Here is a 16,146-nt window from a genome sequence, read left to right as displayed (position 1 = left end):
TAAATGGGAAATAATTGGTTCCAATGTTAGAAAAGTCAAGTGAATAATGAAAAATATGAATCATAATGGGCTTCTAGAAGAAATTGCAGCTAGGCTGTCATAGTCAAATCAGTGAATTTAGGGCTGATTCACACATGCATATACATTGCTCAAGTCTCATTGCTTGATGGCTTGATGATTAATTAAAATGAATGTATGAGCTGCTCTCATTGAAAATCATTGTGTTTAAGGTAACGTGAGGGGCTTTGAAAGGTCTAAATGTGGTGTTTGATCTGTAAAAGCTATTTCATCCATGCAAGTCATCACCTGTTATTGCACTGTTCAAGCAATAAGCATGCATGTGTGAACTTACAAATAGGAATTTAGTTGAAACTAAAGACAACAGTGGCCCATACTAAGACTTATGGCATCACTCCATAAATGTTAGAGTGAGATTTACTGGTCCTGCATAAGGAAAATGTCACAAATTATAAAAAATATGCATTCATTGCAAGTGGATATACTAGCAAGGGTATTAAAACATCAGGTTATATGAATCCCTTTCTACTAATCATATTTGATTTTGTGGCAGAAGTGTTATTGTGGCATAACAAGATTGAATCTGTAATATTTATACATTTTTATGAGAAGAAAGCAAATGCTACTTTAATTTTTGGTCTTTTAGGGTCATTATACAGTGGATCCCAAACTGGGTCCATAGCCCACCAATGGATTACGACCCAATTTTGGTTGGTTCGCGAAACTGACAGGGTAGGATAGGTTATGTGCATCAAGGGTTAAACAACCAGCTACTTGAGAGGAGCACTGCTGCCCAGTCACAGCAACAGAGGCTTGAGTTGTAGGTAAAATGAGACTTTTTTTTAGGTGGGTCCCAGTGCTAAAAAGTTTGGAAACCACTGAGTTATGACATGCTTTTAAAAATTAGTAGAGGATGCGTATAGCTTGATTATGGTGATGAAAATGAACACCTTTTGAATAATTTTCAAGATGACTCATGTGTGCTATAGCCACACAACATTCATGAAATATTTTGAAGAGGATTTGAATGCTGCTTTAATTTTGTTTGCTTGTCTTTGAAGTGAGAAAGGTTAATAGCTGTGGCATGTCAGAAGGGATTTTAGGCAATGTGTAGAAAGGTAGCCTGTCAGAAGGAGTGAAGGAAATATGAATAAGGAACCCAAAACTGTCATTCTGAACAGTTTCAAGAAATGGTGTGGTGTAGCTACAAATAAGAAAGCCCCCAGCCCGAGTATCACCTCTGCCACAAACTCACAGAGTAGCTGGAGGCAAGCCATTCTCTCTCAGCCCTCCACTCTTTGCTATATGCAGATATGAAGAGTTACTGTTAAGCATGATAGCATATGTGAAGGGCTCAAAACAAAAAATTAATTAAAATGCTTATTATTATTCATTGTTTGTATTAAGGATGTGCTAAGGCTTGAACTTGACATTGCAGCAGAAGCTGGGCTGTTACCCAAAGCCTCATTTGTCTTTCTCTGCCTTCCTCAGTAATATCTTGGGATTCTCAACAAGTGGTAGGGTGGCATCAACTGTATGATGATCTCATATCATACAGTATGTATCCCTAGGCATTGCAGGAGAAGAGAAGGAGAAGGAACTTCTCTTTTCAGCTGTCATTTTGCCAGGGATGTGCTGGTGTCACTGCGACTGCGTCGCAAGTCGAGTTTCAAGTTGACTCAACTTGTGAGTTATAATGGGAGGCTGTTGCAACTTGACCTGAGCTGCTTATAGAGTCATTTTGACTCGAGTTGCAAGTCATTATGAGAAAGAAGTTGAGGTGCAAGTTAGGTGTGGCAAAAAAAGTAAGCAAGCATGCACATGCACAAAACCAAGTTGCAGGCATATACAAAAAGCTAGTTATCACTTGAGTCAGTTCGAGTTGTAACTCATTTCCAAGTCACTAGTTGCAAGTCGCCTCTGATTCAGTGACATCTGTGACACGAGTCCCAAAAAATCAGTCCCAGAGTCAGCACTACTTGAGAGTCTATCCCTGCATTTTGTGTGTGTTACAATGTCAAGTTCTACCCTAAACAACCAGTATGATTAAAGGCTTATAATTGGGGAACAATTTCAAGATTACTTAAGACTAATGCTGTTTCATAAAATACACAGTACATAATACCTTATACAAATCACATTCCATTAGCTGAATTATTCTTGCTGTTACAAAGAAGCCAAACCCAGAGTTTCAGCAGAGGATTTTGCAGGTGCAAATGACAGAGGAGCATGCCAGTGTTTAATTAGTTATTGTTAATAGTGTGCTCTGAATAATGTGCTGAGTTTACTCACCCTTGTTGCAGGAAACAGCCAAATGTGGCAGTCACTGCATTTCATCCATGTCCGGATTAGTTACTAGCTAGAGTTTAGAGCAAAAGAATGATGCATGTGCAAGATAATTGCAGTGGTTGATAATTCCATGCTGGCAGAAGTGATGCTTTAGTATCTAAATGTATAGTTTCCACATTTCATTATTTGTTTTCTCTCACTGTTTTGAATGCACTGCTGTTTTTCATTATGAAAAAGTGTTTGACTTTTGCCAGGAAACAAGAAAGTGACAGTCCCCTCTGGGAAAATTTGCACCAATTAAATATCTGCAGTTCTGGCAACACACTTGTATGTAAAATAAGGATCTTGATCATGATGGGTTATGTTTCTGTCCCTGCACTGGAACATAAAACTTCTTCCTCTTTTTTTTTGCCAATATTAACTGATAAGATTTAGTTCAAGAGTTGGTTAATTGCCTTGTTCTTAATGCAAAACACAAGACCAGCGCTGCTCAAACTCTCGAGCGCTACACATCTGGAATGCGTTCTCCAAGTGTTCCACATGGCCACCATGATGTCCTCCCTGTTCAGAGGACAGGGATGCTCTGGGCAGTCGCGTCTTCTGCCCGGCATCCCAGAATGCCGCAAAACAAGTCGTCTGGGCAGACATGACTGCCCAGAGCATCCCTGCTCTCTGAACAGGAAGGACATCACATGGTGGCCGCATGGAACTGAAAGTTCTGCTCACAGGGTGGACGAATCCATGTGGACACCAGATCTGGCTCTTGGGCCATGGTTTGCTCTCCCCTGCCCAAGACCATCATGTTTGTGACATCTCTGGAAAAAATAGGAGAAAGAAACCACAATATGCCCAAATCATTCACTGGATCTTATTAACCACATTTGACCGCAGTCATACTTTTTACAAATATGAAGCATTTGCCTGTCAGATAACTGAAGATTTATATATTTTAGTTAATTTATTCTATTTTAAATTTTTAAGGTGCTTTTAAATGAATTTGCATTTGCCTTTTCAAAATACTGAAGGAAATGTAAGAACTCACAATTTAGTTAACAAAAGTTAATCATTTTTTTAAAAGAGAGAACATCTTTCATAAATTTATATTGTAGCAACACTACTGTTGCTGTACAGTAACTGTACAGTAAAATACTATACAGTTGGCCCTTGGCATCCACACAAGGTCCGTTCCCAGAGCCCCTGCGAATACTGAAACTTGCAGATAACCTGCGGATAACCAAATTCTTGAGTCTGGGCCCTCACCTGGCTTCCGGTCACGGTCAGGAGGTCAGGTGGGGCCCTCCACCACTGATTCAGAACGTGCAGTAGGTCAAATCCGCAGGTTCTGAACACACAGATAAAAAGGGCACGCCTATACACCATTAACTTTCAGCTATACAAATTAAAATTTACTCATTAAAATTTAGTTAATGAAATTTGCATACAATACCACTTGTTCACAATATCTGCTCAGGAAGAGACACGAATCTGGAAACTCACCAGAAGACAGAAGGGGCTTGTTGGCATCCTTCAGTGTCAGAAGACTATGGTATCGCACTCTGAATAGTGTTCTGGAACAGAGTGTCCTCTCCAGTACGCGAAGCCTGGGTAAAGTAGATATGGAGGATAGACTGTTACCAATGCAGCAAATCCCCCCTCTCCATGTCGCTGAAATGGTCCAATGGAAAGGCAGAGGCCAATACGGTTGGTTCCAGCAGCGTCGCATGAGTTGCCAGAACATGACTGTGTTCAGCCATGAACTGCCTCAGGGACTCCGGCTCCTGATTTTGCCTTGAGGTTGACTCCTGAAGCCTTTTCCATAACTGGATGTAGCCGCAAGGCAGCGGAGGTTTGGGATCAGAGTTTTCCTTCTCTCAGATGAGCTGCCTTCCCAGGCTAATGAGTCCCATCTACCTGGTGGCTGTTCAGTTGCCTCTTACAACAAGTACAGCCAAACTGAGGGCCTATTCTTACCCCCAGCCCTCAGGGGCTGGTGGAGCAATAATATTGAAAGGTCTCAAAGGAAGGTCTCTTCTGTCATTTGCAGCTAATGAATTCCTAGGTGAGAACAGAGTTCTGTTTTCTGGTCATCACCTGCTTAATGATGTCATTTCCTGCTTAATGGTGTCACTTCCAGGTCTCAGCAGACACTGTGAATGCTAGCTTTGGCCCTCAGTATCAAACAAGTTTGTCACCCTGCCCTAAAGAATGCCCACTCATATATAATCCTTATTACTGAGTATCTATTTTAAATTTACACTTCACTGCAACGCTACTGTTATTTCTGTCAGGATGTAATGACAGGGAGGTATGAATGCTATGTGGAATCTGTGAAGACCAATGTTCTAACTACCAATAATTACTCTTATGCCCCTGTACTATGAAATCATGCCTCTCCCCTCCTTTTAGTATGTGTTCAGGACCAAGTCATTTGAAGAAAGGACTGTTCATGAGGAGCTGGCCAAGAACATGACTGGTCTTTTGAAGTCAAATGACCAAAGAACAGTGAACCACGTTTTAAAGGTAAATCTTTCTTTCTCCAGAAAGGTTGCAAAAGGTTGTAGAACATTTCAGTGCTCTACATGCTTCTGTTTTATGCTCTTGTTATCCAGTCATCACTGCACAGAGTACCAAGTTCTATTTTTGTATGGCATCACCCTTTCCAGTTAAATGTATAAAGCAGCCTCCAGAAGCTCCAAGTGACCATAGAAGCACATAAGGGCTCTGAACTGGGATGTTATTATTTAAGAGCAAGGAGATATTATATTTAATTTAAAAAACAAAAACAAACTACAGTTGTGCTGGATGAACCTCAAATCAAAGCTTTACAGAAAGTAGAATCCACTCTAAACTGTGGAAATCTACCTGGAGCCTGTAATTTTTAAAATTCATAATTTACTTTCATCATTCAAATTTGGATTGTTGAATTTTAATATATAGATTTCTAGTTTGAGAAAGTTTCTCAGAAAATCATTTCACTGTGAGATGTGACTGTGTGAAGTGTGACATTTTCTATAGACTCCAGCTCCTCAGTGAGCTGAAGCTCCTGTGTAGAACTAAAGAGTTCTCATTTTAACTGAAGTTACGATATATTCCTCTTGTATTTACATGTATAAAATGAAATTAATTTCATTCTTGATTACGGAAGAAAAGGGCATTTATTTTCCTCTCACTGTGCACATTCAGTGTCTGAGCGGTTTCATTTTTTAAAACAAAATGGCAGCTTGGCCCACTCAAAACATTCAATCTCCCTAATGAGGTTTTGTTACAGAAGATGTGCAAATAATATAAGCTTTCTGCACATTTATACAGACTAGATTCTACTTCTTGCAGAGAGATCTCTATTACTGAATTAGACAAGTTATTCTATTTTTATTTAATGACAATTAAAGGGAGACTGTAGAATCAAGAATGGTGTCATTGTGATAACTGCTCCTTATTCCTTTTTCTCATTTACTTTAATAGCATTCCTGGTTCTTTTTTGCTATTATCTTAAAATCAATGGCCCAGCACTTGATTGACACAAAACAACTACAGGTAAGGCTGCGTGCTGTTCTGTGTTCTAAATGAGCAGTTTGTTTTTATCTTTGTTTCTTTCTTTATTTATTTTATATCCTGCCTTTCTCCCAGTAAGGGCACTCAAGGCAGCTTACAAACTTAAAAACACACAATAGTAATAAAACATTAAAAACACTGAAACAAGCCAAAACAGCAAGTGGATCGGATAAGATTAAGCAAATTGAAATTGCATTCAATTAGAATTAAAAAAATTTTAAAACCAGTTCTTCATTTCAGTCATCAAAAGGCTTCCTGAACAAAAATGTCTTAAGCTCCTGCAGAAAGATCTCCAAAGAGGGAGTTCTTAACTCCAGGGGGAGGGAATTCCATAATTGGGGCACCACTACCAAGAAGGCCCTATTGCTTGCTGCCATCGCCTTCACCTCCATCAGTGGCAGCATGGTTGAAAAGTTCCCCTCTGGTGAACTCAGTGTATGGGTTGGGTTATAAGGGTGGTCTCTCAAAAACCCAGACCCTGAGCCTTGAATTGTGCCCAGAAACTAACTGGATGCCGCATAGCTACTGGAGTAGCGGTCTCATTGAATCAATGAGCCCTCACAACCACACAGGCAACCTCATTCTGTATTAAATGCAGTTTCCAGACAACCTTCAAATGCAGCCCCACGCAGAGTATGTTTAGTAATCTAATCTAGACACCGCTAAGGCATGGGTCACCATGGCCTGATCAGGTGTGGTTGCAGCTGATGGATCAGTCAAAGCTGAGCAGTACTCCCCTTGCCACAGCCACCATCTGGGAATCAGTATCAGTTGCATATCCAGGAGAACCCCTAAGCTATGGACCTGCTCTTTCAAAATGTAATTGTATCAGTATGTAATCATGTAGACATTTTAGCCAGCCCTTACTTGACCACGAGCATCATCAATATTTCAATATTTATCCATAATCTTTGGGCCAAACTAGGTCTGACATTCTTGTTTACTTCGTTGTGTGTAACTAAAAAGCACATGCACTGAGACCTGACAGATTGAAAATGCAACAGGGATTAGGGCACTTGAATAGTATTCCCATCATTGTTCAAATCCAGATCAGGACTCCATATGCACACTGCATGCACTGAAGAAATAAAAAAGACTTCCATTGGCTTCAGTGGCAAATACTATTCATGAATACCCCATCTGGATCAGGACTGGGACAGGTGGCGTAGAATTAAAGTCTCTCACATTTGTTCAGGCTCAGAGCAGCCCCCCCACCACCACCACCACACACACATACACACACTCACACAAGGAAGCAGGCAAGAATCAGTCTAGTTCAGTAACAACACCCCCAAAATCCTTTTCAAACTATCAGAACAACTGTGTTCTAGAGGAGAGAAGACAGGGGCTCTTTTTCTTTCTCTTAGGAAAAACATATCAAAAAGGCTCCTCCCAAATCAGATTCTTCCTTTTCCTTCACTCTAGTTTGCAGTTCTTAGAGTAATCTGATTTGGGAGGAGCCGTTTTTACTCCCTGGTGTTCCAACTCTAGACAACCAGAATGCACATTGCAGAACCTTGTCCACTGACCAGCCTCAAAAATATTAGCCAACATTATCCCTGGGCAATATGCAAACATGTGCCAAGTTAGTTTATCCTTCTTCACGCTTCTTTGGGACCATGCATGCTGTAGCACTAACTGCCCTGGTGGGAAAAATAGAATATAGTTCCCACAAATGGTCATGCTGTGCATGAGAAAACTGCCGTAAGTCTCTGAAAGATGATCTGTAAGGGGAGGGGAGGGGAGGCAGACAAATGGCCAGCAAAGTCAAATCCACATCTGGCAGAGAAGTAAGACAACAGGGCCACATCTGCTGTTCCCCTCATTCTGAATGGCAGTTGGACACATCCCAAGTCAACAGATGATCTTTATCTTTGTCTGTGTGTTGGACCAAGGTCATGATTACTCCAGCCTCGTTTGTTTTGTTAGAATGTCATGCAAACTCTCACTTCGGCCTAGCCAGTTTTTCAGAAATAGGGCTATAAAATGCTTGCATACATTTTCCTATTCTTAAAAACCATTGACTAACAGCACATTCCTGTACTTGTTTACTCAGAAGTATATCCTGCTGTTTTCAGGGGGGCTTACTCTCGAGTATGAGTGTATAGGATTGCAGGCTTAATTAGGATTGCAGGCTTAATTGCATTGGCCAGGATCCCAAAATGCTTATGTGTATGCCATGCACATACTTGAGTGCATGTGCTACAGCTTGCCATTCTGTAGAAATCCCTGACTTCTGGAGCAATATGAGGGTGTGTGTATAGAAGACTCAGAAGCCCTTGTTCACACAACCACATTGTATTACAATGTTGCATATACACAACAGGGATCAAAATGTGTACACCTGTGGGCCAGACAAAAATGGGTTAACTGCCTACTTGGCATGAGTTGATCTGTTTGTGGTTAGTGTGTGTTTCCTTGCAATGATTTGACAAAAGGTCTTTGGTCTCTTCTAACTACACAATTCTGCAACTCCATGAGATATGTCTGACTGATCCAGACTGAGGGCCTCCTGCCCTGAATGTGTCTCAGGTATTGATCTCTATCACAAGAATATTCCCTCTTATGCAGATTCTGTTTCACAGCTTTCATGAAAAATTCCACCAATGTCACCCATGCAACTTTCATACTGATACACAGGAAGCAACTTTATTCAGTGTCAGACAGTTGATCTGGCTAGCTTAGTGTTGTCTACACTGGAAACTGGATTGAACTATACAGTGGGTCCTCTTTATCCATGAATCCTCTTTATCCACGGATTCGGAACCTGCAGATTTGACCCACTGTGAATTCCAAACCTGTCTCTGGAGGACCAACAGAGGACTAACAGAGGACCTCCAGGACACAACCAGAAGTGCCTGCTAGAAGACTCCAGCGGGCAGTCTGAGGTGCAGGAAGGTTTCAGCTCAGAAAACGTGCGGGACTGTGGATTTCATGATCTTCTGTATCCAGAGGGGTTCTGGAAACAGAACCTCTGCAGGGGCCAAGAACCAACCTTTACCTGGAATTGCTGAAGCCAGGACCTTCTGCGTGCAAAACATGTGCTATCATTTTGAGAGATGTGACTTTTGTCTGCGAATACGATGGGAGGGAATTGCAATCGTATAGTAAGTGTTATAGAATTTAATTCTGATTCTAAAGAGGTGATTCATTGTCTGTTTAGTTTCCTCGCACTCAAAGGTTTCCAGAGTCATTTCAAAATGAGCTGGAGACACTCGTCATGGTCTTGTCTGATCATGTTGTTTGGAAATATAAAGATGCTCTCGAAGAGACAAAGAATGCAAACCATAGTGTCGGCAGGTTTCTGAAGGTAAGCTGTCAGTACTCGTAGTCGTTATTTAGCATGAACTGCATAAGGACATTGAAACCAGTATCCAGATAGACACTTTGTGCTCACGTAATGTGAAGTGTTGCTGTTGCACGCATTATCAAGGTTGCATTTGCTTCTGCTGCAAGCATCTCCATGTCTATGTTCATAGCACGGAGCAGTTACCCCAAGAAGGCTATTCAGCTATCCACTGTGCAAGTGGAACAGAGTGATGCTAATTTAACATCCTATCTTGCAGAATGTGTGACATACACAGTTTTAGTACCCAACCACCTAGCTGTTATTTTTTTTAGCCCAGCAGGAAAATTACAACTTGCAACTAATATATACAGTATTTCATTTCCCTTTTCACTTCCAAACTCCTGGTAATAAATAGCATCTCAACAAACTCCTTATATAATGTTCCTTTAATTCTAACCCTGCCAGGCCTTAATGTGGCACAGCTATGTCATTGCATAGAATGTGCAAAAATGGCCCGGTGTGTTTTGGTGGATTTTGTGGAATAATGTGCAGGGAGAAAATGATTGGTATTGCCTATTTGCATCATTATAAGCATTTGTATTATTATATGATCAATAGTTCCATTTTTTTGTCCTAGCGGTGTTTCACGTTTATGGATCGTGGATTTATATTTAAGCTAATCAACAGCTATATAAGTATGGTTGGACCAGGAGACCCCAAGGTAAGAAAATTGATGTATGTTAAAATTTGAAGCAGCTTTTGCCGTGGTACTTGTGTAAAAAGTTGATTTCTCTCCCGTATTTCTTCTCCTTTACTTTTCATAACCAAAGTTTTACCCAAACAGAAATAGATCCACCTCTTTTATGCAACACTTCTCCATGCTGTACAGTCCTTGAAGGCTACCTTCAGACTTGTGCTTCTAAGGGCCATGTGGAATTATACAATACACATAGACTTCCCTATAAAAATACAGATATAACTAGAGCAGTGGTTCCCAAACTGGCGGGTCTCTTCCCACCAGGGGAACTGGAAATGGGCCTTTCCCCCTTAAAAGGGAGTGACTGAGGAATGGGTGCCTTGACAGCACTGCAGAATCACAGCACTGTGGGGACCCAGGGACATTTTAATATACTCGGGGGGGGGGGCTCCTGAAGCCTCCATGAGGGCCCTGGAGGCTCACAGCCCCCTCTGTGAGCCACTGCATGGCTGCTTTGAGCTCCAGTAGCTGATCAGAGCTCACTTCTGGTTTACACAATCAGAAACCAGAAGTGAGCTCCAATTGGCATCAGATCAGAGCTCAGCAGAGCTCCGATCAGAGCTCAGCAGCCATGGAAGCTTGCAGAGGGGGCTGTGAGCCTCCTAGAACTTTATGGAGGCCTTAGGAGCACCTCCCCCAGAAATGTTAAAATGTCCCTGGTTCCCTGCGGCACCATAATAGCTGTGGCACTGTTGGGGGCCACACACCCCCACTCCTACCTCACTCCCGCCACTCCTGACATGGTTCCCAACTCTCTCGGAGGAGTTTGGGAACCTCTGGACTAGAGATATTTGCAAACAGTGTCATTATTTTACTCAGAAGTAAGTCAATTGTGTTAAGTAAGATTTACAGTGCAATCCTGTACTGCACCAGTACAGCCAGCCTGTGCTGAATCCTATGCGTATTAGGAGCAGGCTGGATGTCACTGTGGAGTATGCGGATATTTTTTCCCTTATCCCAAATAACACCCCAGCCTGTCGTATGGGGCTACTTGGATCTGTGCCAGCTATTTAGGTGGCATAAATCCAAGAAGCCTGGTGTAACGTTGGGCTGTTTGGGTGAAGGGTTAGAATACAGCGTCCATTGCTGCCACCAATCCCAACCTCCCCATCTGGGCCCAATCCTCCCTCGGATCCTTCTTTCCTCACTCAAAAACACCCCCTCTCCACCTCTAAACCACTCTCCTGCCATACTCTCTCACCCCCATGCCACCCGGCACACACTTAACCTGTGCTCACCAGCGCAGAGACAGGAAATGGCATGAGCTCCACACCAGCCCAGCTAGCTCCTGAGGGAGGCCTGTGCCAGCTCAGGGCGGGGAGGGAGGACTGGGCTGTCATCCTATCTTACCAGAAACAAACACCTCTAGCTATAACTGAATGTTTCTTCAGAACAAAACACCGAAAAGCTTTATTTATTTAAAATATCGATACCCCACCTTTCCTCCTGTAAAAATAGGATGTCCAAGGCAGCTAACAGCAAAGATTAATATATCATTTGTTTATTATTTAAAGTATTTTACTACTGTACAATACTGTTTTGCTACTGTACTGCAGGGCATCATCCATTTCTTGCCCACAGGAAGTTTCCTTCTAAAGAATGCATCAGATGCCAAGATGAATATCCATGGTCCTGTTGTCATGGCCAATTGGCCCTTCATAGCTACTCAAGGCATAAATTCAGCAAACAGGATCTATTTCTACGCTTCTTTCAGTGTATATCCTTTCCTCCCCCAAGGGATACATGTTGGTAGTGTTGCTAAGCAAAACATAGAAATGTTAAATAAATTAGAGTAAAAACCAACTGCTTGGTGAGCTCAGGCCACTAAATGTCAGCTCAAGGAAAAAGAGCTCACACTCCTTCCAGAAGACGAGCAGGCTTGGGTTTCCTCTTGGAACCTCCAGAGGAAGTGAGTACCATAATTAGGGTGAGGCTCCATGCAATAAGTGCTTTGGAATTATACAGCCTGGGCATGGAACATGAGAAGCTGCTTTCACCAGCATCCATTTGGTGATTTGAGGCTAGACACAACTTAGCCCCTTCAATGGTTGGCAACCTTCAGTCTCGAAAGACTATGGTATAAGCCTACAGCACCTGGTATTCCAAGGTGGTCTCCCATCCAAGTACTAACCAGGCCTGACCCTGCTTAGCTTCCGAGATCAGATGACATTGGGCATGTGCAGGGTAACAGTTGCTGCAGCCCCTTCAATGTTTATTGCGAATACAACCTGCTTTCTACATTGTATTGTATTTTTTTTTCCACCACCATAATCTACTTTCTGTCTTTGTATCTGAAAAATCTGTTCTGATATGATCTAAAATTTGGTGCAGTTTTCTGTAGTGGAATTACTAGTTCACTTTATGACAAGCTCTATCAAGGGCCATGCATCCCCCCAGTGCGGCCCACTTCTCATGCAAGTCAGCAGATATGAGTATATAACAGAACAATCAGGAAAGCTCAAGAGCAGGGGTCTCCAAACCCCTGCCCAGGGGCCAGATGCAGCCTGTGACAAGCTCCTCTGGTCCCCTGCAAACCTCTGGCCCACTCAGCTAAATGTGACCAGAGCTGTGTTCCAGTTGCATCTGGAGGGTGTTCTGAGGACCAGGGAGGTCATGCGCCTCCCATCAGAATACCTTCTAAAGGCCTAAAATGTCACTTCCTGGTTTTCCTGAAAAACCAGAAGTGACGTTTTTGTGCCATCTGAAGGCCTTAGGCTTTCTGAGGTTTATTTAAATTTTTATATTTAAAATTTATTTTATTTTCTGGCCCTCAACACCATGCCAGATATTTGAAGTGGCTCTCTGGCTGAAAAGTTTCTGCTGAAGAGGAAAGTGGGTGAAACAATGTTGAGCCAAACAGAAATTTACCTGTATTTAAAAAACAAAAACAAAAAAGCATATGAAACAATGGCCGTAGACATAGAGGTTAGAGCCTCTCCTCCCTTTCCTCCACCCCCCCCCAAATAAAAAACTTTGAGAGCTATGCCAAATGTTGAGAGCCATGTACCTCTATAAGCAAATCTATTTACACATTATGATGTGTTGGTACGTTATAGCAAAATGAGGCCCTGGCATAGAGAGGAAAGTTGTAAAAACCTTTCCACGGGGTGGAACTAGAAATTTTGCCAGGCTTCAGTCTGGGAACTTACGTCTCTGCTAAATAGCCTTGTAGCAGCAGGGGGGAGTTCAGTTTGCAACAGAAAAGTGAAGTGCTTAATCCTTCTCTTATGTACCAGCTGCCCTTGTAAATCTGTCCAAGCAGGGGATAGTGTGTGTGTGTTCATGTTGTGACACAGATAACTGGCAGAAAGGAGGAGCAGTACTGTGGGAGGCAAGCAGGTGTGGAAGGGTTTGGCATATCTTCCACCCAGCACGTCTCTATTGCAAATATCCTCTCACTCCACCAATCTGCTACTCTCTTGCAGTAACCTGAGTTCCCAGACATGGGTTTGCTGCCCAGATGTTTGCTACTGGTCGTAATTGTTGTAATGTGGAAATGTTAAATGAAATCGCTGCAGAATGCTGTGTAAGCTGCAACAGCGAACATAAGAACAGCCCCACTGGATCAGGCCATAGGCCCATCTAGTCCAGCTTCCTGTATCTCACAGCGGCCCACCAAATGCCCCAGGGAGCACACCAGAAAACAAGAGACCTCATCCTGGTGCCCTCCCTTGCATCTGGCATTCTGACATAGCCCATTTCTAAAATCAGGAGGTTGCACATACTCATCATGGCTTGTAACCCATAATGGATTTTTCCTCCAGAAACTTGTCCAATCCCCTTTTAAAGACATCCAGGCCAGATGCCGTCACCACATCCTGCGGCAAGGAGTTCCACAGACCAACCACACACTGAGTAAAGAAATATTTTCTTTTGTCTGTCCTAACCCTGCCAACACTCAATTTTAGTGGATGTCCCCTTGTTCTGGTGTTATGTGAGAGTGTGAAGAGCATCTCTCTATCCACTTTATCCTTTCCATGCATAATTTTGTATGTCTCAATCATGTCCCCCTCAGGCATCTCTTATCGACGAACCATTATCACGTTTCATTCATAGTATAATTTCTTCCAGGGATATTCAGGTCATGGCTAATAAGCCACAGATTGGTTGAGACAAATTACATCCCCAAATATAATATGGGTAAAGATTCAGAGCATAACCTCTTTTCATAATTATTTCCTCGAGTATTTAAAAGTTCAGTTGGTGAGGAGCCAAGACAGATATGCCGGTTTAACTTACTATATATAAACATGAAGAATACATACGTTATGGCTTCATCTGCTAACTGAGAATGTTTTTCACCTCTGGCTAGCCTCCATTAGCTGATATGAACAAACAGCCAGTCATTTAGTCTGAAGTAAGCTTAGGCCATTACTGGCAAGAGTACATTTGTTCTTGAATGTTTATTTAGGAAAGATTAAGCTGCAGTCTGACTTCTGTAACCATTTGAAAAAAAAAAAAAAAAACACCATGTGTGGCTGTGTCAGCATCTCATCTCATGTGATACATCATCTTAATTTAGCCTTTGGAAGTCAGCATGTCCTGGAAGACTTCACTTAAGCTACCAACATTTTCAGCATTTGATTGAAATCCCCTCTCTCTTTTGTGTGTGTATCTGTGTACATGCATCTTTACTTGCATCAAGGCTTTCTTATAAAGGGAACAATTTTTGTGTGCTTCTGACTGTACATGCCATTTTGCTGGTGTGTTTTGTGTCCTGTAATATAATGGGGAAGTTCACACAGAGCAAGACCTACAACCACCAGTTCACCAGTTCACAATTACGAAATCTTCTTTATCCTAAAGATTATGGATGGTGGTGTCTAAAAGTCCAGGATTAGTCAAAGATTGCAATTTCATAGCAAATCAAATCAAAATTAAAAATACAGGGGTGCTCCCATATCCATAGAGGTTCCGTTCTGGTGGCTGCGCTCACCTCTGGAAGGTCTTATAAACCTGTAGCCTCTGCAGGCTTCAGAATGACTCTGGGGCTTCCCCAGGCCTCAGAATACCTTATAAGGCAATAACAACATCACTTCTGGTTTTACGTTAAAACCAGAAGTAAAATTTTTGGTTTTTTTCAGTTTAACAGTCATTCTGAGACCCACAGAGGGCCCAGGCAGATGCACATAGCATCTCTGGGGCTCAGAAGACTCTTTGGAGGTGAGTAGGGCACCCTTGCACAGAGGAACACAGCTCTCCTCACCTCCAGAGGGGGCATAAGGGCCCCCAAGGATCCGATTCACGGGTACTTAAAACAGTGGTCATGGGATCTGTGGATACAGGGCCCCCTGTATCTTCTTTCATATTACAAAATAAAAACTGAGCAAGAGTCTCCTATGATTTACCTTTGCTAAGTCAACAAATTTAATAAATAGGAACTAGTTTTCCAAGAACTTATTCACAAAAGATTAGTTGCATGACTGTATGCTTTTGGATAAGATCTTTTCCATGATGGGCAGTGCAATCCACCAGGGCTACAGTGCTGGTCTCCAGCATGCTGCCTTAGCAACAGCCATTGCAAAAGTGCCATAAAGCACTTTGCGGCGCGAAGCACATGTGCTCTCACCCTGGCTCAAATCCTGATCACACACATGCCCCACACAAGTTGTTTTAATGAGAAGGAAGCTTCCTCTGAAAACTAGTTGCAATTTTTCCTCAGATCTTCTCATTAAAATATGCGAGACGCTATCAGGACTGAAATTGTGGCTGTGGAAAAGCATTTGAACAAACTCCTACGCCTCTGTTATGTTTTTATCCCAGAAAGAAGGTTTATGAGTGTTAGGCTTGCCCATCCTTTTGCCAGTGGCTGCTAGTTCAAATGCATTAGCAGGATCGTTACAGGTAGCACAACTTCTCCTAATGACTGTCAGGCTTGGTGCATTGCTTCTTAAGGTTTTAAACAAACACACATCTTCATAGGATGCCTGTGACTCAGTTCAGATGTAATTCTAAAATCCAACCATTTTACAATTCTTGCTTGCTTACTTACAATTCGGATATTATAGCAAACTGTGGTTTGCCACAGATCAGGCCGGGGGGGGGGGGGAATTGCAGTGGTCAAGGTAGCACACAAGCATGAGATTCCTTCCAGGGCTTTTTCACGTAGCATCAAATCATCATTTGGCATTCAGTCTATCTTGTGTGTAGACACTTTGAAAAGTAATGTGTTTTGAGGAAGCACAGAAAATAGTCATGGCTTTGGTAGCTATAATAAAGTTGTAGGAAACCAAATGATTTG

The 16,146-nt window shown here is 42.2% G+C and overlaps 1 protein-coding gene and 1 pseudogene across 4 annotated transcripts in view; one reads left to right on the top strand and one right to left on the bottom strand.

Moving 5' to 3' along the window:
• The window catches only part of DOCK10 (dedicator of cytokinesis 10), a 230,435-nt gene that overhangs the window by 171,374 nt on the left and 42,915 nt on the right, over nt 1-16,146 (top strand). For all 4 annotated transcript variants that reach the window (XM_066622585.1, XM_066622584.1, XM_066622582.1 and 1 more), the window contains 4 exons: nt 4,714-4,827; nt 5,770-5,841; nt 9,023-9,169; nt 9,786-9,869. In XM_066622585.1, coding sequence (XP_066478682.1) covers nt 4,714-4,827; nt 5,770-5,841; nt 9,023-9,169; nt 9,786-9,869 — 417 coding nt within the window. The remainder of the gene's footprint in view (nt 1-4,713; nt 4,828-5,769; nt 5,842-9,022; nt 9,170-9,785; nt 9,870-16,146) is intronic.
• On the bottom strand, nt 11,988-12,107 carry LOC136646341 (5S ribosomal RNA; annotated as a pseudogene).

This window comes from Tiliqua scincoides, chromosome 3, assembly GCF_035046505.1.
Source record: "Tiliqua scincoides isolate rTilSci1 chromosome 3, rTilSci1.hap2, whole genome shotgun sequence".
NCBI classification, from domain to species: domain Eukaryota; kingdom Metazoa; phylum Chordata; class Lepidosauria; order Squamata; family Scincidae; genus Tiliqua; species Tiliqua scincoides.
The sequence above is the reverse complement of the archived record's forward strand: the minus strand, read 5'-3'. Positions and strand labels throughout refer to the sequence as shown.